This window comes from Heptranchias perlo, chromosome 23 (assembly GCF_035084215.1).
Source record: "Heptranchias perlo isolate sHepPer1 chromosome 23, sHepPer1.hap1, whole genome shotgun sequence".
Lineage (NCBI taxonomy): Eukaryota > Metazoa > Chordata > Chondrichthyes > Hexanchiformes > Hexanchidae > Heptranchias > Heptranchias perlo.
This window is the reverse complement of record NC_090347.1, coordinates 41,432,267-41,457,713: the sequence shown is the minus strand read 5'-3', so window position 1 is coordinate 41,457,713 and position 25,447 is coordinate 41,432,267. Positions and strand designations below refer to the sequence as shown.

At 45.2% G+C, this 25,447-nt stretch overlaps 1 protein-coding gene across 2 annotated transcripts; it reads left to right on the top strand.

Moving 5' to 3' along the window:
• The first annotated feature begins 224 nt into the window (after positions 1–224).
• Positions 225–24,614, top strand: LOC137341265 (E3 ubiquitin-protein ligase TRIM16-like). Of its 2 annotated transcripts, none has more exons than XM_068004368.1 (6): positions 225–1,120; positions 10,134–10,229; positions 10,316–10,549; positions 15,688–15,853; positions 17,757–17,827; positions 21,731–21,841. In XM_068004368.1, the coding sequence occupies exons 1-6, from the start codon at positions 536–538 to the stop codon at positions 21,743–21,745; spliced, it is 1,167 nt and encodes a 388-aa protein (XP_067860469.1). In that variant the 5' UTR covers positions 225–535; the 3' UTR covers positions 21,746–21,841. The 2 variants fall into 2 exon arrangements, with proteins under 2 accessions (XP_067860469.1, XP_067860468.1); XM_068004367.1 differs by having other exon boundaries at positions 228–1,120; positions 17,732–17,827; positions 21,731–24,614.
• Positions 24,615–25,447: the final 833 nt, after the last annotated feature.

Sequence of the window (25,447 nt, the reverse complement as noted above, 5' to 3'; positions counted from 1 at the left end):
TCTCTCATGCTGGGGAAGGGTTGTAAGGAGTGATGCATAAGTAATGAGGCAATAGGGCGTATCAGCCCCTCCCCCACCAACCCATCCCCCAGCTTGGACAGTCGACACGGTTTACATTATGGCAGCATGTGTTTGTAAAGAGATTTGAGAAAGAAAACACGAGGAGGATGAGATCAGTGCCCCTTTAAGCCATGACTGCACGCATAACAGACAAGCACAGATGTCATTCCAATAAAACCCTACAGGAATGTCGGTAGCTGGCTTGTGAAACTGGATGTTAAGAATGGGTGGAGCTCCGGTCATGTTGGAACTAAAAGTTTAAACAAAAAAGTTTTAAAGTAGAAAATTAAAGAAGAAACTTTTGCAGTTGAAAAATATTTTGAGCGACTGAATCAGTCCACGGTATTTGCTTTGAGGTAGATCTTTGTCGATCATTAACGTAACTTCTAGGACTGCTTCCAAGTCTCTCTTTCATTTCTCTGCTTGCCCAGACTTGGTGAGGGTTGGGTTTTTTTTTACTCTCTTTCCCTGAGGAATGGCGGTGTCGAAAGTCTCCATTTCCGAAGCCAAACTAGCCTGCGCCATCTGCCTGGACCTCCTGAAGTCTCCTGCCACCATCCCCTGCGGCCACAACTTCTGCATGGAGTGTATCGGGAGATGCTGGCACCAGGAGGGGGGTTCGGAAACCTTCAGGTGCCCGCAGTGCAGGGAGACATTTAGCTCCAGGCCTTCCCTCTCCAAGAACACCATCCTCTGCGAGATCGTGGAGGACTTCACCAACTCTGACCTGGCCCCTGCCTCCCAGGAACCCCCGGACTCTCGGGACGTCCTCTGCGACTTCTGCGCTGACCAGAAGCTCCAAGCTGTCAAGTCGTGTGTGGTCTGCATGGCATCGTACTGCGAGGGCCACCTGCAGCCCCATGGCACCAACCCGATCTTCAGGGATCACCGGCTCATCGATCCGGTCAAGGACATCGAGAGGAGGAAGTGTCAGATCCATCGCAAACCTCTGGAGGTCTTCTGCAGGACCGATCAGACGTGCGTTTGCTGCCTGTGTGCCATCAACGAGCACCGGCATCATGAGACGGTGTCCATGGAGGAGCAAGTGAACGAACTGAAGGTACATGTATAGAAACATACTTTGTGAAATGTACTGTGTCAAACAGAGCTAAATATGTACAGCGGGACAGGCACTGTCTGGAAAGAAAGAAGCCAGGTTAACCCTTTGTGATGGATGAGTTGAAATCCTCTTGTGTTACACTAGTCATGAAAATCCTGCCCAGTCTTGTTGCACGTGAAGGAGTTAAACTCCATCGAGAAAGGAATTTGATACAAATCTGTTTGTCGTTAGTACCAAACTGGGCGATTTATACCCAGAGTGTCCCCAGCTGAGTTGTTACCTGCTTTTTTTTCACTTGCTGACTGACCTGCTGTGTATTTCCAGTCCTTGCAGGTTTTTATTTCAGATTTCTAGCATATGTGATTTCCCCGTACAGAAGGCTCTTTGTTCTCAGCTTTTACTGATTGACATCTGGGTTTTAAAGTGATTCCTGCTCAGACTCTCACCTGGAAACAGATTTCCCCAGCTCCGAAATTCCCTGAAAACCTGGGCTAATATTTGCCATTTTTTTTCTGGATTTGTTTTTGCTTTAACAGGCACTGAGAGACAGCGTCCGGTGTACACTGAGAGACAGCGTCCGGTGTACACTGAGAGACAGCGTCCGGTGTACACTGAGAGACAGCGTCCGGTGTACACTGAGAGACAGCGTCCGGTGTACACTGAGAGACAGCGTCCGGTGTACACTGAGAGACAGCGTCCGGTGTACACTGAGAGACAGCGTCCGGTGTACACTGAGAGACAGCGTCCGGTGTACACTGTTACCGGGAATTTACTCTCTAATATCAAACAAGGGACTCAAATATAAACAAACTAAATAACAGAAAACTAGAAAAAATATATGAAACTGTCCAGGCATAAATGCATCTCAGAAAACAAAGGTTGTGAAAGATTTTTGGAAAAAACATTCAGACCCCTGAGTATTCCGGAGACCCAGACAGTCAAAAGAGCTCAGCATAACATTAAAATAGAGAATACTCCACACCTCAGAGTGAGCTACAGGCTGGAATCTAATTAAGGGGACGGTTTATATATAGAAAAATGGACAAGTCTGGTTACAGCTATCACATTTATAGCCACTTCAGAATGACCAGTAAAGACCAGAGAAATTGCTATGAGAGTCGCAGCAGCCATTTTGGAATGGGTAACTACGCGAAGATCAGTTGGGAAAGAAAGCAATAATCAGAAGGAGAACAACCAGAATTTGGGCATGACAAGGACAGCCCAGCACTTAAATAGGGGAATCTTTGCTCTCTCGCGAGTCGTACTTTACCTGTCACCTGACAGTGAGTTACTGGCTGGAATCTAATCAAGGGGTTCGGTTGGATTATAGATAGAATAATGAATACCGGGAGTGAGTTATTCGTATGGACTCTACATATAACACTCTCCTTGTTGATGATTAACAAGTCATTTTCCCTTCAGATGTTGGTCACTGTAAACTTTGCAGTGTTTGGTTCCTGTTAATGTGCAAATATATATTTAATCAGATTGTGACCACGCTGCCTGCTAATGGGCAAAGACCCAGCTCAGAACACCTTGAGTGGCAGGACCTCTCTCACCTGTTTGCTCTGTCTGGTTTTAAGACAATCGGTCATGGAAATAAATCAACAATAAGAGTGAACTTGAGTAATAACCAGTAACCGCAGCAAAGGTAAAAGGGCTGCAACGTGAATCATTGCTGTCCCTACACTGTCTTTACAGGGTCCTTTGTGGAGCAGTTTGTTGTAATGATTATATATAGAATAACGGATACCCGGGAGTGAGTTACAGGCTGGAATCTAATCGAGGGGTTCGGGTGGTTTATATATAAAATAACGGATACCCGGGAGTGAGTTACAGGCTGGAATCTAATCGAGGGGCTCGGGTGGTTTATATATAGAATAACGGATACACAGGTGTAAGTTACAGGCTGGGATCCAATTGAGGAGATTTGGGTGGTTTATATATAGAATTACGGGTACGCAGGAGTGAGTTACAGGCGGGAATCTAATCAAGGACTTTGGGTGGTCTATATATAGAATAACAGAAACCCGAGAGTGAGTTACAGATTGAATCTAATCAAGGGGATTTGGATGGTTTAATGTTTAGAATAACAGATACCCGGGAGTGAGTTACAGGCTGGAATCTAATCGAGGGGTTCGGGGGGTTTATATATAGAATAACAGATACCCAGGAATGAGTTACTGGCTGGAATCTAATTGAGGAGATTGGTTGGTTTATATGTAGAATATCAGATATACGGGAGTGAGTTACAGACTGAAGTCTAATCAAGGGGTTTGTGTGGTTCATATCATAGTGTGTTACAGCATAGAAGGAGACCATTCGGCCCATCGTGCCTGTGCCAGCACTTTGAAAGAGCTGTCCAATTAGACCCACTCTCCTGCTCTTTCCCCATAGCCCTGTAATTTTTTTCTCTTCATGTATTTACCCAATTGTCTTTTGAAATATATGATTGAATCTGCTTCCACCACCCTTTCAGGCAGTGCATTCCAGATCATAACAACTGCATAAAAAAAGTGTTTCCTCATGTCGCCGCTGGTCACCGATTTTGCCGATCACCTTAAATCTGTCTCCTCTGGTTACTGACCCTTCCGCCACTGGAAACAGTTTCTCCTTATTTACTCTATCAAAACCCTTCATGATTTTGAACACCTCTATCAAATCTCCTCTTCGCCTTCTCTGCTCCAAGGAGAACAATCCCAGCTTCTCCAATCTACTCACATAACTGAAGTCCCTCATCCCTGGTACCATTTTAGTAAATCTCTTCTGCACCCTCTCTAAGGCCTTGATATTATATATAGAATAACAGAGACCCAGGAGTCAGAAACAGGCTGGAATCTAATCGAGGGGTTCGGGTGGATTTTATATAGAATAACAGATATACGGGAATGAGTTACAGGCTGGAATCTAATCGAGGGGTTCGGGGGGTTTATATATAGAATAGGGGATACTCGGGAGTGAGTTACAGGCTGAAATCTAATCAAGGGGTTCGGGTGGTTTATATATAGAATAGGGGATACTCGGGAGTGAGTTACAGGCTGGAATCTAATCGAGGGGTTCGAGTGGTTTATATATATTATAACAGATACCTGGGAGTGAGTTACAGACTGGAATCTAATCGAGGGGTTCGGGTGGTTTATATATTGAATAACGGATATCCGGGAGTGAGTTACAGACTGGAATCTAATCGAGGGGTTCGGGGGGTTTATATATTGAATAACAGATACCCGGGAGTGAGGTACAACACTTTTACACATATACTAGGCTGACACTGGTACTGAGGGAGAGCTGCACTATTGGAGGTGCCGTCTTTTGAGATGCTAAACCAAGTCTGCCTACTTAGTTGGATGTAAACAAGCTGGTGGCACTATCCGAAGAGGTGAAGAAAGTTCTCCAAGGTACAGGCCAACAGTAATCCCTCAACCAGCACTAGCATAAGAGACTAACCCAGCGCTGTTTGTGGGACCTTGCTGTGTTCAAATTGATTGCTGTATTTGCCTTCTACAGTAGTTCATTGGCCTGTGGCATTTTAAGTCATTCTGGGGATGTGAAAGGCTTTAATAATATTGGAAGGTCCTTCGTTTTAAGGGACTTGGGTTACAAGTAAGTTGGGAATATTTAGACTGGGGCAGTGAATCGGTGATTCTTTATTGCGTTTCAATAAACTGAAGTCTAATAAATTCTTTGACATACTCTGTAACCAGGGACCACAGACTTGGATCAGAAGGTGGAAGATGAATAGATAGTTTAGTTTTAACTACTGCACACAGAGAGTGGTGAATGTGTGAGTTGGGCAGTCTCAGCAAATTCAAGAGAGAGATGGATAGTTTTTGACCAAAGAAGTCGGTGAGGGGTGTCAGAGGCAGAGATGATGTTGGTGATACCAGCAAACATTTAACACATTTGTCTGCCATTCCCCTATCTGCGATTTGAAAGCAGGCTTTAACCTGTCTATTTTAGATTGTTCTGCTAAAATAGCGGACAGAGAACTGACATATAAATTGACAACGGTAATTTATTGGGTGCAGAAGAAGAAAGTAAGGACTTGCATTTATACAGCGCCTTTCATAAACTCAGGACGCCCCAAAGCACTTTACAGTCATAGTACTTTTTGAAGTGTAGTCACTGTTGTAATGTAGGAAACGTGGCAGCCAATTTGTGTGCAGCAAGATCCCACAAACAGCAACCTGATAATTGACCAAAACCTGCTTTATTTTAAGTGATTTTGGTTGAAGGATAAATATCGGCCAGGCCACCGGAGAGAACTCCCCTGCTCTTCTTCAAATAGTGCCGTGGGATTCTTTACATCCACCTGAGAGGGCAGACTTGGTTTAACATTTCATTCAAAAGACGGCACCTCCGACAGTGCAGCACTCCCTCAGTACTGGCACTGACCGCCGCAGGGATGTCAGGTTGTTTGGGCACGACAGGCACCAGCCAGCTCGTACAATGATGCCTCAAGTGAAGTGTCTTAAATTTGTGAGCACGGAGAGACAAATTATCGCAGACATAAGATGGCTGCCGTGGGCCTTTGAGCTGACAAAATGAGTCGCGGGGTGCACCAATATGGCTTGTTTTATAATTGTACCATAGATCTTTAAGTGTATTGGCCAGATAATGCACTTGCAATGACGAACTGGAGAGTGAACGAGCCAAGTTAGTTCCAACTCTCCTCAAAAACCCTCTCGTGATCTTTCTATCACTTGGGGTCTGTGTTCTACTGCACATGGCCCTGGAGAGGAAGAGTGATTCCACTGGACAGTCATCAGGACACCACCCTGAATACATGGAAGGATTTTCTGAAGATAAATATTTTTAAGAAGACTTGCAAGGTGTTATATTGTTCAGGACCAGGCTGACATTGACATAATAAAGGTTAGAAGTACACTCAGTTTATCCTAGAGACAAATTATATCGCATTCTCGTGAGAGCCTCATTCTGTTCAGATTGGAGACTGACATTCTACAGAATGCTCTGAGCCATTTCGATATCAAGAATTTGGGAATGATGGCTGAGATCAAGGAAGTTGAACTTGACAAACACTGTAATCCTGTTGGCCAGAGCTATCCAGTCCGATTGAGGACAGTCCACCTACAGATATCATCAGAAAGGCTGAACTGCTGACCTACAGGAGATCATCAAGGATGAGCCAACAGACACAATCACAACTTCCATTCGAACGTCTGCCATGGATGCTTATACATCCAACAACAATAACTTGCATTTATATAGCGCCTTTAACATAGTAAAACGTCCCAAGGCGCTTCACAGGAGCAATTATCAGGCAAAAATTGACACCAAGCTAAAGAAGGAGATATTAGGACAGGTGACCAAACGCTTGGTCAAAGAAGTAGGTTTTCAGCAGAGTATTAAAGGAGGAGGGAGAGGTAGAGAGGGGAAGGAAATCCAGACGGCTGAAGGCACAACCGCCAATGGAAAGGCGAAGAAAGTGGAGCATGCACAAGCGGTCAGAGTTGGAGGAGTGCAGAGATCTCGGAGGGTTGCAGGGTCTGGAGGAGGTTACAGAGATAGGGAGGGGCGAGGCCATGGAGGGATTTGAAAACAAGGGTGCGAATTTTAAAATCGAGGTGAGCCCAAACCGGGATCCACTGTAGGTCAGCGAGCACAGGGGTGATGGTTGAACGGGGCTTGGTGCGAGTTAGGATACAGGCAGACGAGTTTTGGATCAGTTCAAGTTTATAAAAGGTGGAAGATGGGAGGCCGGCCAGGACAGCATTGGAATAGTCGAGTCTGGAGGTAACAAATACATGGAAGAGGGTTTCAGCAGCAGATGAGCTCAAAAAACTGGAGCCTTTACTAACCGAAAGCAGTGAATTAATTAAAATATGCCTGAATAGTATTTCCTGCTTACCAGATTTGGAGAACTGCAGTGCCAATGGAAGCAATAGACATGTTAGAGTCTCAGATGCTTTATAATGAGACCAAGGCCTCTCTCTGCAGCATCTGCTGAAGCAACTCTTACTTTTGGATTTGTCACTTGATGGACTTCAGTCTGTATTTAAGAACATGGAGATCTGGATACAATCCACAAAGGACTGTGAACGTGAAAAAGCAATGGAGACAATTATACCGCTGCTGACATATTACCTGGAAAAAACACAACATTAACAATAAGGTTCCATCCCATAATTTGGTGGCTATTATTGAATGTGCAGTGCTTCGATGCACAGGTCCAGGGATCCTTACTATAAGGGAGACAGAGATTGAAAGGTTGTACATGCTGCTTTTTATCAATAACAACAACCTGCATTTATATAGCGCCTTTAAAGTAGTAAAAGGTCCCAAGGCGCTTCACAGGCGTGTAATCAAACAAAATTTGACCCCAAGTCATGTAAGGGGATATTAGGACAGGTGACCGAAAGCTTGGTCAAAGAGGTAGGTTTCAAGGAGATCTTAAAGGAGTAGAGAGAAGTAGAGAGGTGGAGAGGTTTAGGGAGGGAATTCCAGAGCTTAGGGCCTAGACAACTGAAGGCACGGCCGCCAATGGTGGAGCGATTAAAATCATTACAGCTGCCTTCTTTGGAGAGCTTTTAAATCATTCAGTGGTTTTGGAATTTTACTCACCAACACCCTTGGGGGGCAACTTGTTTTGATGCTTGATCAATGCTTATCCTGTTGTCCAGTGGCTCAACAACAACAACTACTTGCATTTATATAGCGCCTTCACTGTAGAAAACCATCCCAAGGCACTTCACAGTGACGAAATCAGTCAAAAATGGATGTTGAGTCAAAGAAAGAGATATTAGCAGGGTTGACCAAAAACTTGGTCAGAGAGTTGGGTTTTATGGAGGTTCATGGAATCATAGAATCGTTACAGCACAGAAGGAGGCCATTCTGCCCATCGAGCCCATTCTTTGTAAAAGCAGTGCAGTTAGTCCCATTCCCCCGCTCTTTCCCCGTAGCCCTGCAAATTTTTTCCCTTCAACTATTTATCCAATTCCTTTTTAAAAGCCACTATTGAATTTGCCTCCACCACCCTTTCAGGCAGTGCATTCCAGATCACAACTACTCACTGCATAAAAAGTTTTTCCTCATGTCGCCTTTGGTTCTTTTGTCAATCACCTTAAATCTGAGCCCTCTGGTTCTCAACCCTTCTCCCAATAGGAAGAGTTTCTTTTTATTTACAATATCTAAACCCTTCATGATTTTGAATACCCCTATCAAATCTCCTCTCAACCTTCTCTGCTGTAAGGAGAACAACCCCAGCTTTTCCAGTCTATCCACGTAACTGAGGCCCATCATCCATGGAACCATTCTAGTAAATCTTTTCTATCTATTTATAAAGCCCAGGATCCCATATGCTTTTTTAATCGCTTTCTCAACCTGTCCTGCCAACTTCAAATCTTTGTGCACATATACCACCAGGTCCTTAAAGGAGGAGAGGAAGGTGGAGAATTAGAGAGGTTTAGGGGGAGAATTCCAGAGTGTGGGATCTAGACAGTTAAAGGCACAATTACCAATGGTGGGGCAAAGGGAGGGGGGATACACAAGAGGCCAGAGTTGAAGGAACAGAGAGTTTTGAGGGGATTGTAGGGCTGGAGATAGGGAGGGGTGAGGCCCTGAAGGGATATAAACACGTGGATGAGAATTTTAAATTGGAGCTGTTGGTGAACTAGGAGCCAATGTAGGTCAGTGAGCATAGAGATGGTGGGTCAACGGGACTTGGTGCAGGTTAGGATACGGGCAACAGAGTTTCAGATGAGCTGAAGTTTACAGAGGGTAGATGATGGGAGGCCGGCCAGGGAACCATTGGAATAGTCGAGACTGGAGATGACAAAAGCATGAATGAGGGTTTCAGCAGCAGATGGGCTGAGCCAGTGACGAAAATGGGCAATGTTACAGAGGTCAAGGTAGGCGGTGTTTGTGATGGAGAGGATATGGTGCCTTACCAAAGGTTTGGGAAATGCTACAATTGGAGCTTCTCAAAAGATAGAAAAATGCTCCGCAAAATTGCTGCCTGCAATGATTTTTGTGATAGACAGGAAGTCTAAACCGAGCAATCTCGGATTAGTTGAGCTGCAAGAGTATCAAGCAAATTTCATTCTTATTGATGTACCACTTGGCAGCTCAAAGGATCCAAAATGGCAACTCAAAGGATCCACCATGGCAGCTCAAAGGATCCACCATGGCAACTCAAAGGATCCAAAATGGCAACTCAAAGGATCCAAAATGGCAACTCAAAGGATCCACCATGGCAACTCAAAGGATCCACCATGGCAACTCAAAGGATCCACCATGGCAACTCAAAGGATCCAAAATGGCAACTCAAAGGATCCAAAATGGCAACTCAAAGGATCCACCATGGCAACTCAAAGGATCCACCATGGCAGCTCAAAGGATCCACCATGGCAACTCAAAGGATCCAAAATGGCAACTCAAAGGATCCACCATGGCAGCTCAAAGGATCCACCATGGCAGCTCAAAGGATCCACTATGGCAACTCAGAGGATCCAAAATGGCAACTCAAAGGATCCACCATGGCAGCTCAAATGTTTTTCAGCATTTTGATTAGTTAGTTTTACATTGGTCACTTGTTGCTTTTTGGGTGTATTTTAATTATTTTTTAAATTGAGAGATATAAGGGTGATAATTAATGTTGGTGATACTATTGTATGAACTTGTATCAAAACTCTTTCTGAAAAAGGGCCCCCTCCCCCAGCCCATACTCCAGAACTGGCCTCACCATGGTCAGCATAACTTGGCCCAATTTGTAATCCAGTGCCCCAGGAGCACCTCAGAACCCAAGGAGAGCAGGGTATGGTATTTGTTTGGACTTTAGGACTGTCCAGATGAATCACAGTGATGTCTTCCAGCCTAGTACCTTGCTGTGTTCCTATGAATGGAAAGACTGAGGCATGTAAGGAGTTCCACAGTATTGAGGCCCAGGGAACAGAATGAGTCAGAAACGATCGGATGAATTTTGACGTCCGCAGTCACTCAATCCTTTACACATGTGTCACTGACCTAAATATTTAATGCTGTTATGTTTCAGATCGAACTCCATGAACGGCAGGCTGAAGTGGACAAGCAGATGCAGGAGACAACAGGCGAGATCGGAAAGTTGCAGCAAAAAGTTGACTCCATTAAAGTAAGGGACGCTACCAGCTTTAAGCTGCACGGTGACGGAGCTGTAATTAACACGCTGAGTCATGTATTTATGGTGTTTATTTTTAGGGCACGGCACTACAGGTGAAACATAACGCCAAGGATAAGTGCATCGAACTGGCGAAAGCCATCGAAAAGGCGCAGAGCGAGGTGTTCCGATTTCTCGATGGTGAGGAGGGAGCTGCAGTGAGCCAGGCAGAGGAATCCATGAGGCAATTGCAGCGCAGCCTCACTGGGCTGCAAGAGAGTAAGCTGCAGTTGGAGGCCGCCCTGAAGAGCGATGACAGTCTGCACGTCCTCCAGGTAAAGGCCGCTCAGCCAGTCGAAGCGACTGGGACGTGCGCCAGGTGTCTGCCAGGTGTTAGCACATCACCAAATTTATATATGACTCCAGTCCCACACCAATGTGCACAGTACCCCAAGTGTGGTCTAACCAAGGTTCTATACAAGTTTAACATAACTTCTCTGCTTTTCAATTCTATCCCTCTAGAAATGAACCCCACTGCTTGGTTTGCCTTTTTCTTGGCCTTATTAACCTACGTCGCTACTTTTAGTGATTTGTTTATCTGTACCCCCAGATCCCTTTGCTCCTCTACCCCATTTAGACTCTTATTATCCAAGCAGTATATGGCCTCCTTATTCTTCCTACCAAAATGCACCACTTCACATTTATCTGCATTGAAATCCATTTGTCAATTACATGCCTATTCTGCAAGTTTATTAATGTCCTCTTGCATTTTAACGCAGTCCTCCTTTATATTAACTACACCGCCAATTTGGGGGCGTCTGCAAATTTTGAAATTGTGCTCTGATTCCAGAGTCCGAATGGTTGATGTAAATTGTGAACAACAGTGGTCCCAGCACTGATCCCTGTGGAACACCACTTCCCACCTTTTGCCAGTCTGAGTAGTTACCCTTAACCCCTACTCTCTGTTTTCCGTGTTGTAGCCAGCTTGCTATCCATTCCGCTGCCTGTCCCCTGACTCCACCTGGTCTGACCTTAGTCATGAGTCTACAAGGCGGTATCTTATCGAAAGGCTTTTGAAAATTCAAATATATTACATCTACAGCATTACCCTTTCTGTTACTTCTTCAAAGAATTCAATAAAGTTGGTCAAGCATGACTTTCCCTTCTGAAATCCGTGATGATTATTCTTTATTATATTTTTGTTTTCTAAATGTTTTTCTATTACATCCTTGAGTAAAGATTCCATTATCTTTCCTACCATCGAAGTTAACCTAACTGGTCTATAGTTCCCTGGACTTGTTCTATCTCCCTTTTTAAATATAAGAATAACATTAGCTCTCCGCCAGTCCTCTGGCACTATTCCCTTTTCTAATGAACTTTTATGTATATGTTATAGTGCCTCTGCTATCTCTTCCCTAACTTCTTTTAATATGTGTGGATGCAATCCATCCGGACCAGGGGTTTTATCCTCTCCAAGTTTGATTAGTTTATCAATTATCTCCCCCCTTTCTATCTTAAATATCTTAATATATTTTTTTGATCTCTTCTAATGTCATACCCACTACGTTAGTCTCCCTGGTAAATACTGAGGCAAAGTAACTATTCAATATTTCTGCCATTTCGCTGTCATTACCTGTGAGTTTATCTTGTGCATCCCTTAGTGGCCCTCTCCCTATTCTGATTTTTCTTTTGTTATTTATGTTTCTGTAGAATACTTTATTATTTATTTTTATATTCGTGATAATTTAATCTCGTAGTTCCTCTTTGCTTTCCTAATTGATTTTTGATATCCTTCCTAACCTCTTCATATTCCCTTCTGTTATTCTTGCCCTTATTTTCTTTGTATTTAGAGTATGCCTTTTTTTAGTTTCAATTTTACCCTTATCTCTTTATTCAGCCATGGTGTTTCATTATTGGCTCATAGAAACATAGAAACATAGAAAATAGGAGCAAGAGTAGGCCATTCGGCCCTTCAGGCCTGCTCCGCCATTCAAAATGATCATGGCTGATCGTCTAACTCAGTACCCTGTTCCCGCTTTTTCCCCATATCCCTTGATCCCTTATCATTAAGGGCTCATTTGTTCTTGTTTTTTAGAGGGATATATTTCTCCTGAACTCTATTGATCACCATTTTAAATATTTCCCACTGCTGTTCTATCTCTTTGTCTGTCAATTTTTTTTCCAGTTTACCTTCCCTAGTTCCATTCTCATCCTCTCAAAATTAGCTTTTTTTCCAATCTATTATTTTGGTCTTTATCTTACTTATGTCTTTCTAAATCATTATTTTAAACCTTTTTATGTTATGATCGCTCTTGCCTAGATGTTCCCCTACGCTTACTTCTCTTATCTGTTCCGGTTCATTTCCCATTACTAGATCCTCTTATTGAGCTTCTCACATACTGGGTAAGAAAGGAGTCCTGTGCACACTGTAAAAACTCCACTTCCCGTTCCCCTTTCCCTACCTCTTCTTGCCAGTTTATTTGGGGGTTGTTGAAATCGCCCATGATTATTATTCGATGTTTTTTACTCATTTCATAGATTTATCTACATATTTCTTCCTCCACTTCCCTTCCATTATTAGGTGGTCTGTAGAATATGTCTATTAACCTGATCAATCCCTTCTAATCCTGTGTCTCAATCCATGATTTTGTTTCTATTTTAATGTTACTTATGTCCCTTTTTTCTATTGCCATTATGTTGTCTCTAATTAGTACAGCTACTCCACCCCCTCTTCTTTCTCCCCTATCCTTTCTAAATACATTATATCCTGCAATATTTAACTGTTCTTAATGTAGCCCTGTTTCAGTTATCCCTACCACATCTGGCTCCTCACTTTGAAGTATTGCCTCAAGTTCTCCCATTTTGTTTCGGGTGCTGTGTACATTGGTGTACAGGCAACTTAGTTTGTTTTTAATAATTGTTCCCCTCACTTTATTTTTAACAGTCATTTTGTACTCATGTTCTATAACTGTATTTCTTCCCTGACCGTTTATGTCACCCTTGTCGCTTACCTTAGTCTGACCTTTACTCTCATCTCCTATTTGTTTTATTTTCAGACTTATTCTCAGACCTCTCTGTCTCACTACGAAAAGAAAGAAAGGACTTGCATTCATATAGAACCATTCACGACCTCAGGATGTCCCAAAGTGTAGTCACTGTTGTAATGTAAGAACTGTGGCAGCCAAGTTGCACAAAGCAATGTCTCACAAGCAGCAATGTGATAATGACCAGATAAACTGTTTTTAGGTGTTGATTGAGGGATAAATATTGTCCAGGACACCAGGGAGAACTCCCCAGCTCTTCTTCGAATCGTGCCGTGGGATCTTTTACGTCCACAAGAGAGGGCAGACGGGGCCTTGGTTTAACGTCTCATCTCAAAGACGGCAACTCTGACAGTTGAGCACACCCTCAGTACTACACTGGAGGGTCAGCCTAGATTATGTGCTCAAGTCTGTGAAGTGGAACTTGAACCCATGACCTTCTGACTCAGAGGTGAGAGTGCTGGCACTGAGCCACGGGCCAAGGCAAGCAAAACTGACACTACGACTGTTTTACACACAAAAATGCCCTAGACTGACCTCCAGACTGAGATGGATAAAGAAAGGCTGACATCTGACCCCTCTACTCTCTGCGGCGAGAATTGGCTCATGCAGACTCCAATCAAAGCAGTCAACTTAAATGAGAAACTTATTCTTGGCGTGGGTTCCCACAGTAACTACATTGCCTGTTTAGCTAAGCCCCCTGCTGGATGTATTGAATGAAAAACATTTGAGCATAAAAGGTACAAACAGCTCGGGGATGTGCTAGACGACACCCCTTTAACTCAAAATCAATGTGGTAAGTGGGGCTCAGCTCTATCACTCCCCCAAGTGCTCCGTATGATGCTGGGGCAATGTAAAGGGGGCGGAGATCCAGCAAAACAGTTTTCTGTCGCTTTTTCTTGACCTTTGCACCTGGGGAAAATGATTGCAAAGGTCAAGAACATAAGAAATAGGAGCAGGAGTAGGCCAATCGGCCCCTCGAGCCTGCTCCGCCATTCAATAAGATCATGGCTGATCTGATCCGAACCTCAAATCTAAATTCATGTCCAATTTCCTGCCCGCTCCCCGTAACCCCTAATTCCCTTTACTTCTAGGAAACTGTCTATTTCTGTTTTAAATTTATTTAATGATGTAGCTTCCACAGCTTCCTGGGGCAGCAAATTCCACAGACCTACTACCCTCTGAGTGAAGAAGTTTCTCCTCATCTCAGTTTTGAAAGAGCAGCCCCTTATTCTAAGATTATGCTCCCTAGTTCTAGTTTCACCCATCCTTGGGAACATCCTTACCGCATCCACCCAATCAAGCCCCTTCACAATCTTATATGTTTCAATAAGATCGCCTCTCATTCTTCTGAACTCCAATGAGTAGAGTCCCAATCTACTCAACCTCTCCTCATATGTCCGCCCCCTCATCCCCGGGATTAACCGAGTGAACCTTCTTTGTACTGCCTCGAGAGCAAGTATGTCTTTTCTTAACTATGGACACCAAAACTGTATGCAGTATTCCAGGTGCGGTCTCACCAATACCTTATATAACTGCAGCAATACCTCCCTGTTTTTATATTCTATCCCCCGAGCAATAAAAGCCAACATTCCGTTGGCCTTCTTGATCACCTGCTGCACCTGCATACTAACCTTTTGATTTTCTTGCACTAGGACCCCCAGATTCCTTTGTACTGCAGTACTTTCCAGTCTCTCGCCATTAAGATAATAACTTAAGAAAGTCAGCTCCATGTTATTTTTTTAAAATTTTACTCCCATGGGGCTTCTTTCTCAAATTAATTTTGAGTGCACTGCACTGTGTCATCAGTACTCCGCAGTGGTTAAAGTAGCCGGTGTTTGAGCTGAGTTTTGCGGTGACCATTTTCCACAGGAATGGAAGCCCCCTGATGCGGTGGCTTTGGGGTAGATTTTCAACATCGCCGCCTGGGCAGTAACTGGAACGAACATCGGGCGGGTTCTACAATGGGAGAGCGATCCGTTCCAGCAGGTGAAGGTGAAAATTACCCCCATTGACTCTCCCGCTCTCTGCCCCCAGTTATATAAGGTTTCTAAGACTACGAACATTATAGATGGCACTATTTGATGAGGAGCAGGGATCTGGTCAACATTCCTCCCTCAAGCAACACCACCGATAAACACATTAAATGTCCGTTGGTCTCAATGCTGGCTGTGGGATCTTGTTGAGAGGAAAATGGCTGCCGTGTTTGTGAGGAAAATGGCTGCCTTGTTTGCCTACACAACATTCACTGCACTTCAAATGTAACTCAATGTATGCGAGGAGATTTGAGCCGTGATAACGCACCATACAAATGCAAATCCTTTGTTTTCTTTCTATTAGCTTGCTTGCTATGGGTAAGTTTGTACATATTAACAAAAATTACAGGTATATTGAGGATTTTTACCTGATGATTCTGGTCCTTAATGTTTCAGGAACATCGGAGGTTAAACAGACCCTTGGTGGCTCTCCCTTTCCCTCTTGCCGAGGTTGCTGCCAAATTTTCTGCCGCGGAAAGCGCCATGATTGAACTGTCCAATCATATCTCAGAGCAACTGCACAGCTGCTTCGACCCACATCTGGAGGCAGAAGGATCCAAAGGTCAGTAGCATCACGTTACAACCAAATGTGGCGGTGAGTCTACTAATGTGGGAGTAGGTGGGTTCCATTCCCTATCCCCCCTCCCCACTTGGTTCCTGCCGTGCAGGGGCTGTGGGAGAGGTGGAGGCCAATGGGGGAGGGGGGGCAGAACAGGGAAATAGGCCATGGATTTTCTGCCAGTGTGATTATTCTCACCTTGCAGTGGCCAAAACTGGCACTGCCAAGGATCTGGGACCAGGCTGCTAGACCCATAGTAAGTTGATAAAAGTTGTAGGAGAAAAATTGTATTATTAAATATTCATCAGGTTATCACACTTCAGAGTGATGTAAGCAAGGTGACCTGGGCAGTGCCTCAGATTCACTTCCTTGGGACTCCTAAGCACCATTGACAACGAGAGAGTCATCTTCATTTGTTATAATATCAGTCATCGGTCATCATTTCAACAACCTCATCATACAGTCTTGACCTTCCTCCCCCCACCCCCCGAAGGGGTGGGTGTCTCTCGCTGGTGTATTGATTCTTAGGCACAAACTTCCCAACTGTGGTGTTTCTTGTGACCGATGTCCTGGTCAATATTTATCCCTCAACCAATATCACTAAAACAGATAATCAGGTCACTATCACATTGCTGTTTGTGGGATCTTGCTGTGTGCAAATTGGCTGCCGCATTTCCGACATTACAACAGTGACTACACATCAAAAAGTACTTCATCGGCTGTAAAGTGCCTTGGGACATCCAGAGGCCGTGAAAGGCGCTATATCAATGCAAGTTCTTCCTTTTCTTTTTCTTTCTTAATTTTTGACCCCAAAGAATGGGCGATGGCAGGATATTCCACTGTGGAAGGCTTCACAACTAAACCAAATCCTGTTCGCACAGGCCCACTTTTGATAGAAACACTGAGTGGTACGGTGGGATAGTACACCGTCCTTTCAACTCCAACCCCGACTGGTGGGTTTGAGCCTCCCGACTCTCTGCTGCCTATAAGGTTTCTTCATGAAATGAGTTTGGGACTGTCTCAGCACAGCTTCCAGTGGGCTTTAAACTGCGATTAAACTGGCAGTTTGGGCTAGCATGGGTTAGATAGAGAGTAAAGCTCCATCAAACACTTCCAGGGCAGGTACAGCACAGGTTAGATACAGAGTAAAGCTCCCTCTACACTGTCCCATCAAATGCTATGACTCTATTCTGCCCAACAATGGACCCATACTGTACCTGCCCTGGGAGTGTTTGATGGGACAGTGTAGAGTGAACTTTACTCTGTATCTGACCCATGCTGTATCTGCCCTGAGAGTGTTTGATGGGACAGTGTAGAGTGAACTTTACTCTGTATCTGACCCATGCTGTACCTGCCCTGGGAGTGTTTGATGGGACAGTGTAGAGTGAACTTTACTCTGTATCTGACCCATGCTGTACCTGCCCTGGGAGTGTTTGATGGGACAGTGTAGAGGGAGCTTTACTCTGTATCTAACCCGTGTTGTACCTGCCCTGGGAGTGTTTGATGGGACAGTGTAGAGGGAGCTTTACTCTGTATCTAACCCGTGCTGTACCTGCCCTGGGAGTGTTTGATGGGACAGTGTAGAGGGAGCTTTACTCTGTATCTAACCCATGCTGTACCTGCCCTGGGAGTGTTTGATGGGACAGTGTAGAGGGAGCTTTACTCTGTATCTAACCCGTGTTGTACCTGCCCTGGGAGTGTTTGATGGGACAGTGTACAGGGAGCTTTACTCTGTATCTAACCCGTGTTGTACCTGCCCTGGGAGTGTTTGATGGGACAGTGTTCCATTCCCAGTATCAGCTTGAATGAACCCCCAAAAAATGTAAAGAAGCAAAGAATTGAGTGAATGTATATTGAAATTTATTTCTGTCCTGTACACAGATACTAACGTCTCGATCTCCTCCAGCCCACCAGTTATATGCCCCAGGGAACCAAATCCAGACTCCAATTGCAGGACGAGAGCGGATTATTTACATTGTACGTTTGTATTTGAAAGAAAAAGCATACAATTCCGCAAAGATTAGTGGCAGGTCAGAAGATTGGTCAGAATATAAAAAACAGCAAAGAATGACTAAAAGAATAATAATGAGGGAGAAATTAAAGTACGAGAGAAAGCTAGCTAGAAATATAAAAACAAATAGTAAGAGTTTCTACAGGTATTTAAAAAGGAAAAGAGTAAGTAAAGTGAGTGTTGGTCCTCTGGAGAGTGAGTCTGGGGAATTAATAATGGAGAATAAGGAAATGGCGGATGAATTGAACAGATATTTTGCGTCCGTCTTCACTGCAGAGGATACAAATAACATGCCAGAAATAATTGTGAATCAAGAGGTGAAAGGGAGGGAGGATCTTAAAATCTTCACAATCACCGGGGAAAGGTTTTTGAAAAAATTATTAGAACTAAAAGCTGACAAGTCCCCAGGTCCTGACGGACTTCATCCTTGGGCCTTAAAAGAAGTGGCTGCAGAGATAGTAGATGCATTGGTATTAATTATCCAAAATTCCCTAGATTCTGGAAAGGTCCCATCAGATTGGAAAACAGTGAATGTAACTCCTCTGTTCAAGAAAGGAGGGAGACAGAAAGCAGGAAACTACAGGTCAGTTAGCTTAACATCTGTCATAGGGAAAATGCTAGAATCTATTATTAAGGAGGTTATAGCAGGGCACTTAGAAAATCTCAATGCAATCAGGCAGAATCAACACGGCTTTGTGAAAGGAAAATCGTGTTTGACTAATTTATTAGAGTTCTTTGAGGAAGTAACAAGCAATGTGGATAAAAGGGATCCTGTGGATGTGGTGTACTTGGATTTCCAGGAGGCTTTTGACAAGGTACCACATCAAAGGCTACTACACAAAATAAGAGCTCATGGTGTAGGGGGTAACATATTAGCATGGATAAAGGATTGGTCAGCTAACAGGAAACAGAGAGTAGGCATAAATGGGTCATTTTCAGGTTGGCAAGATGTAACGAGTGGAGTGCCACAGGGATCAGTGCTTGGGCCTCAACTATTTACAATCTATATCAATGACTTGGATGAAGGGATCGAATGTATGGTTGCTAAATTTGCTGATGACACAAAGGTAGGTAGGAAAGTAAGTTGTGAAGAGGACATAAGGAGTCTGCAAAGGGATATAGATAGGTTAAGCGAGTGGGCAAAAATTTGGCAGATGGAGTATAATGTGGGAAAATGTGAACTTGTCCACTTTGGCAGGAGGAATAGAAAAGCAGTATATTATTTAAATGGAGAGAGATTGCACAACTCTGAGGTACAGAGGGATCTGGGTGTCCTAGTACATGAATCACAAAAAGTTAATATGCAGGTACAGCAAGTGATTAGGAAGGCAAATAGAATGTTGTCATTTATTGCAAGGGGAATGAAGCAGTCCGAGCCCGCATGCAGCAAGACCTGGACAACATCCAGGCTTGGGCTGATAAGTGGCAAGTAACATTCGCACCAGACAAGTGCCAGGCAATGACCATCTCCAACAAGAGAGGGTCTAACCACCTCCCCTTGACATTCAACGGCATTACCATCGCCGAATCCCCCACCATCAACATCCTGGGGGTTACCATTGACCAGAAACTTAACTGGACCAGCCACATAAATACTGTGGCTACAAGAGCAGGTCAGAGGCTGGGTATTCTGCGGTGAGTGACTCACCTCCTGACTCCCCAAAGCCTTTCCACCATCTACAAGGCACAAGTCAGGAGTGTGATGGAATACTCTCCACTTGCCTGGATGAGTGCAGCTCCAACAACACTCAAGAAGCTCGACACCATCCAGGACAAAGCAGCCTGCTTGACTGGCACCCCATCCACCACCCTAAGTATTCAATCCCTTCACCACCGGCGCACTGTGGCTGCAGTGTGTACCATCCACAGGATGCACTGCAGCAACTCGCCAAGGCTTCTCCGACAGCACCTCCCAAACCCGCGACCTCTACCACCTAGAAGGACAAGAGCAGCAGGCGCATGGGAACAACACCACCTGCACGTTCCCCTCCAAGTCACACACCATCCCGACTTGGAAATATATCGCCGTTCCTTCATCGTCGCTGGGTCAAAATCCTGGAACTCCCTTCCTAACAGCACTGTGGGAGAACCTTCACCACACGGACTGCAGTGGTTCAAGAAGGCGGCTCACCACCACCTTCTCAAGGGCAATTAGGGATGGGCCATAAATTCCGGCCTCGCCAGCAATGCCCACATCCCATGAACGAATAAAAAAAAAATAAAAGTAGAGATGTTTTGGTACAGTTGTACAGGGCATTGGTGAGACCACATCTAGAATACTGTGTGCAGTTTTGGTCTCCTTATTTAAGAAAGGACATAATTGCTTTGGAGGCGGTTCAGAGAAGGTTCACTCGACTGATTCCTGGGATGAGGGGGTTATCTTATGAGGAAAGGTTGGACAAGTTGGGCATGTATACATTGGAGTTTAGAAGAATGAGAGGTGATCTTATTGAAACATATAAGATTCTGAGGGGACTTGAAGGGGTAGATGCTGAGAGGATGTTTTCCCTTGTGGGAGAGACTAGAACTAGGGGACACAGTTTAAAAATAAGGGGTCTCCCATTTAAGACGGAGATGAGGAGAATTTTTTCTCTCAGAGGGTCGTGAGTCTGTGGAACTCCCTTCCCCAGAGAGCGGTGGAGGCAGGGTCACTGAATATTTTTAAGGCTGAGTTAGATAGATTCCTGATTAACAAGGGAGTCAAAGGTTATAGTAGGTCGACGGGAAAGTAGGGTTGAGGTCACAATCAGATCAGCAATGAACAAACTTGTATTTATATGTCGCCTTTCACAATCTCAGGACGTCCTGAAGCACTTTACATCCAATGAATTACTTTTGAAGTGTAGTCACTGTTGTAATGTAGGAAACTGTTTTAAAATTGAGACTCAGCTCACTGTCTCACACTAGAAGGATGTGCTGATAGGGTGAGTTGAAGTAAGGTGGGAGGAGGCTTGTGTAGAGCATAAACACCAGCATAGACCAGTTATGCCGAGTGGCCTGCGTCTGTGCTGTAAATTCTATGTAATTCTATGTAACTGTAACTCAGGCCCTCAAACCTTTCCTCCCTCAGCCTTTCCTTCCTCCAACAATCTAGTATTTGCGGTCAACCTTTATCATAGAATCATAGACTGGTTACTGTACAGACGGAGGCCATTCGGCCCATTGAGTCCGTGCCAGCTCTCTGCAAAAGCAATCTAGCAAGTCCCATTCCCCCGCTCTTTCCCCTTAGCCCTCCATATTTTTTCCCTTCAAGTACTTATCCAATTCCCTTTTGAAGGCCATGATTGAATCTGCCTCCACCACCCCCTCGGGCAGTGCATTCCAGATCCTAACCCCTCACTGCGTAAAAAAATGTTTCCTCATGTCGCCTTTGGTTCTTTTGCCAATCACCTTAAATCTGTGTCCTCTGGTTCTCGACCCTTCCGCCAATGGGAACAGTTTCTCTCTATCTACTCTGTCTAGACCCTTCATGATTTTGAATACCTCGATCAAATCTCCTCTCAACCTTCTCTGTTCCATGGAGAACAACCCCAGCCTCTCCAGTCTATCCACGTAACTAAAGTCCCTCATCCCTGGAATCATTCTAGTAAATCTTTTCTGCACCCTCTCTAAGGCCTTCACATCTTTCCTAAAGTGCAGTGCCCAGAATATAGAAGCTTGAGAACCGTAAAGTTAAGCTGTGTCCTGACACAGTGCCGCACCTCAATGGAAAGGAACGGAAAATCACATGGCTGTTTAACAGATGACCAATCCACTAGCAATAGCATTGTGAATAGGCTGTGAATCTACCCTGATGAATTTATCAGTAGCTCAAAAGAACGCGCCTTGATAAGGAATGCTGCATTAATTATTTTCTCTTGTGTCTCCAGATGCCCTCCAGTTGACTTTTGACCCCAACACGGCACACAAGCACCTCCTCCTGTCGGACAGTAACCTCACGGTGACAGACGTTGACCCCGAGTGCCTCTCCTACCCCGAACACCCTGAGAGGTTCGACAACTTCCCCGAAGTGTTGTGCGCCGAGAGCTTTTCGGAGGGCCGCTGCTACTGGGAGGTGGAAATGAGCGGACACTGGGCGGGAATCGGGCTCACCTACAGGGGAATCAGGAGGAAAGGGTCGAATATGTGCACTCTGATCGGGAGGAACAACCTCTCTTGGTGCCTGCTGTACAGCAACAGCAAGTGTTCGGCCCTCCACAATAAACAGGAGGTCTCCGTGCAGTCAGGGAGGCACCAGCGGATCGGCGTCTACCTTGACTACCCCGAGGGGACGCTGGACTTTTATGGGATCGGCAGCACAATGACTCTAATACACAGATTCAAGACGGTGTTTACGGAGCCCGTGTATCCGGCCTTTTGGGTATTTCTCGGAACATCCCTCAGTATCTGCCAGCTGACTTGAGCGAGGCTCTTTTCAGGGTGGACAACATATATCTCAAGATGTCTTTTAGGCTGCATTTCTGGAATGGGAAAACCAAACTGATCTTTGTCACTATTTTCATGGGGAACCCTATTATAGAGAGTGGTTAGAACATGGAACTCACGACCACATGGAGTAGTTGAGGAGAATAGCATAGATGCATTTACGGGGAAGCTAGATAAACACATGGGGGAGAAAGGAATAGAAGGGTATCCTGATAGGGTTAGATGAAGTAAGGTGGGAGGAGGCTCGTGTAGAGCATAAAGACCGGCATGGACCTGTTGGGCTGAATGGCCTGTTTTGGTGCTGTAAATTCTATGGTAATTCTAAGTAATCACCTCCAAGTTCCCCTCTATTGTCACACACCATCCCGACTTGAACATATATCACCGTTCCTTCTTGGTTGCTGGGTCAAAATCCTGGAACTCCCTATCTGAAAGCACTGTGGGAGAACCTTCACCACACGGACTGCAGTGGTTCAAGAAGGCGGCTCACCACCACCTTCTCGAGGGCAACCAGGAACGGGCAATAAATGCCGGCCTTGCCAACGACGCCCACATCCTGAGATTGAATAAAAAATACTATTCTTAATGAGACAGTGGATATGAATTGTCCATTTCAGGCCGATGTGTAGGGTTTTGTGAGAAAAGGGCTGAGGTACCAAGTTTTGTCACCTGCTCTGCGCAGTGTTAGCTGAACTCAGCACCTCTGGGCTAAGGGAGGGGCAAATCAGTCAGGATTCCCACCAGTCACTCTGCGGAGGAGGGGCGGCCGCGATCACCAACATACTGAAGCCCTCTGTCGGTGCTCACACATGAAGGATGGCCATTTGGGCAAGATATTAGAGGCTGTTGGTGCCTGTGGAACAATATCCCAGTAAGAGTCAGCCCCCTCAGGAGACTAAGAAGAAACAATATTTGTTCCTGGGATGTGGACAACACTGGTAAGGTAGCATTCATCCCCCATCTCTAGTTGCCTGAGGGCTTTACAAGTCAACCACATTGTCACATGTAGGCCAGACCGGGTATGAGGTGGCAGGTTCCCATCCCTGAAAGACATCAGTGAACCAGTTGGGTCTTTATGATAATCCAGCAACTTTCATGATAATCTTTTCAGGTGCCAACCTACAAATTATTAGTTTTATTGAATTCACCTTCATGACTTAGCATGAGTGGGATTTGAACTCACAACCTCTTGGGTTGCTAGTCCATTACCATAACCACTAGGTTACCGTACTCATTAAAGTGATAGCTGAAAAAACAACTAGAGACAAGGGCTAAGAACGGGATTATTCAGAGATTGTGCACAGGGGGTTCTAACCATAAATTGGTAATAAGTCATTTCCTCCATAACTTCAGTCATGGGAGACTGTCTGACCAGGAGCTAGTCATGGGAGACTGTCTGACCAGGAGCCAGTCATGGCAGACTGTCTGACCAGGAGCCAGTCATGGGAGACTGTCTGACCAGGAGCCAGTCATGGCAGACTGTCTGACCAGGAGCCAGTCATGGGAGACTGTCTGACCAGGAGCCAGTCATGGGAGACTGTCTGACCAGGAGCCAGTCATGGGAGACTGTCTGACCAGGAGCCAGTCATGGCAGACTGTCTGACCAGGAGCTAGTCATGGGAGACTGTCTGACCAGGAGCCAGTCATGGGAGACTGTCTGACCAGGAGCTAGTCATGGGAGACTGTCTGACCAGGAGCTAGTCATGGGAGACTGTCTGACCAGGAGCCAGTCATGGGAGACTGTCTGACCAGGAGCCAGTCATGGGAGACTGTCTGACCAGGAGCTAGTCATGGGAGACTGTCTGACCAGGAGCCAGTCATGGCAGACTGTCTGACCAGGAGCCAGTCATGGGAGACTGTCTGACCAGGAGCCAGTCATGGGAGACTGTCTGACCAGGAGCCAGTCATGGGAGACTGTCTGACCAGGAGCCAGTCATGGCAGACTGTCTGACCAGGAGCCAGTCATGGCAGACTGTCTGACCAGGAGCCAGTCATGGGAAACTGTCTGACCAGGAGCCAGTCATGGGAGACTGTCTGACCAGGAGCCAGTCATGGGAGACTGTCTGACCAGGAGCCAGTCATGGGAGACTGTCTGACCAGGAGCCAGTCATGGGAGACTGTCTGACCAGGAGTCAGTCATGGGAGATTGTCTGACCAGGAGTCAGTCATGCCATCATAAGGCAGGAGAGACAATAAATAGCACCATGGGCCACTCTGGCAGCTTTCCTAAAGGCCAGTTACCAGCCCTGGGGACCTGGGAGCAGGTTATCCACCCATCTGCCATCTTGCCCTAGGCGCGGAGCGAGGCCAGGAGAGGGTGAGGGGGAGGGGGAGGGGGAGGGGGAAAGAATGCTAGAGGAGAACATAAATAATTTCACTTTGCACTTTGCCAACAAGTCAGAGAATAAATCCCATTCTCAGGGGAAGAATTTCTTGGGTCCCTTTGTGTAGTGATGTCACTTGATTGGCACCCCTCCCACTAAACTGTGTATCCACCCCCTCCATCGCTGCTGCACTCTGACTGCAGTATGTGCGATCTACAGGATGCACTGCAGCATCTCACCAAGCTTACTTTGACATCACCTCCAAGCACTATCATCTCTACCACCGAGAAGGACAAGAGCAGCAGGATCACGGATAGACCATCACCCGGACTTGGACATGTATCATCAATCCTTCCGCTGCACGTTTTTGGCCCCATAGCGCCGTTCCTTCATCGTCGCTGGGTCAAAGTCCTGGAACTCCCTTCCTAACAGCACAGTGGGAGAACCTTCACCACACGGACTGCAGCGGTTCAAGAAGGCGGCTCACCACCACCTTCTCGAGGGCAACTAGGGATGGGCAATAAATGCCGGTGCCACCACATCCTGAGAACAAATAAAAGCAGCATGTGTTCATAAAGGCTTCCTCTGGTCAGTATTTTTAACAAAGTCTTTATAAACGTGTTTACAATTTCCTGAATTACTGAGTAGAGGGAATTTTGATGAACACATTATTGACGTCACTACACAATGACCCAAGTCATTCTCCCATTCAATATCAATCTCAAAGCATTTTCAAACTTAAATTTTAAACTGAAGTTATTTTATAAGGAGTATTTCCAGTTTTATTTAAATTTACATATATTTATATCTGTGATATTTCAATCATTAAATATCTGT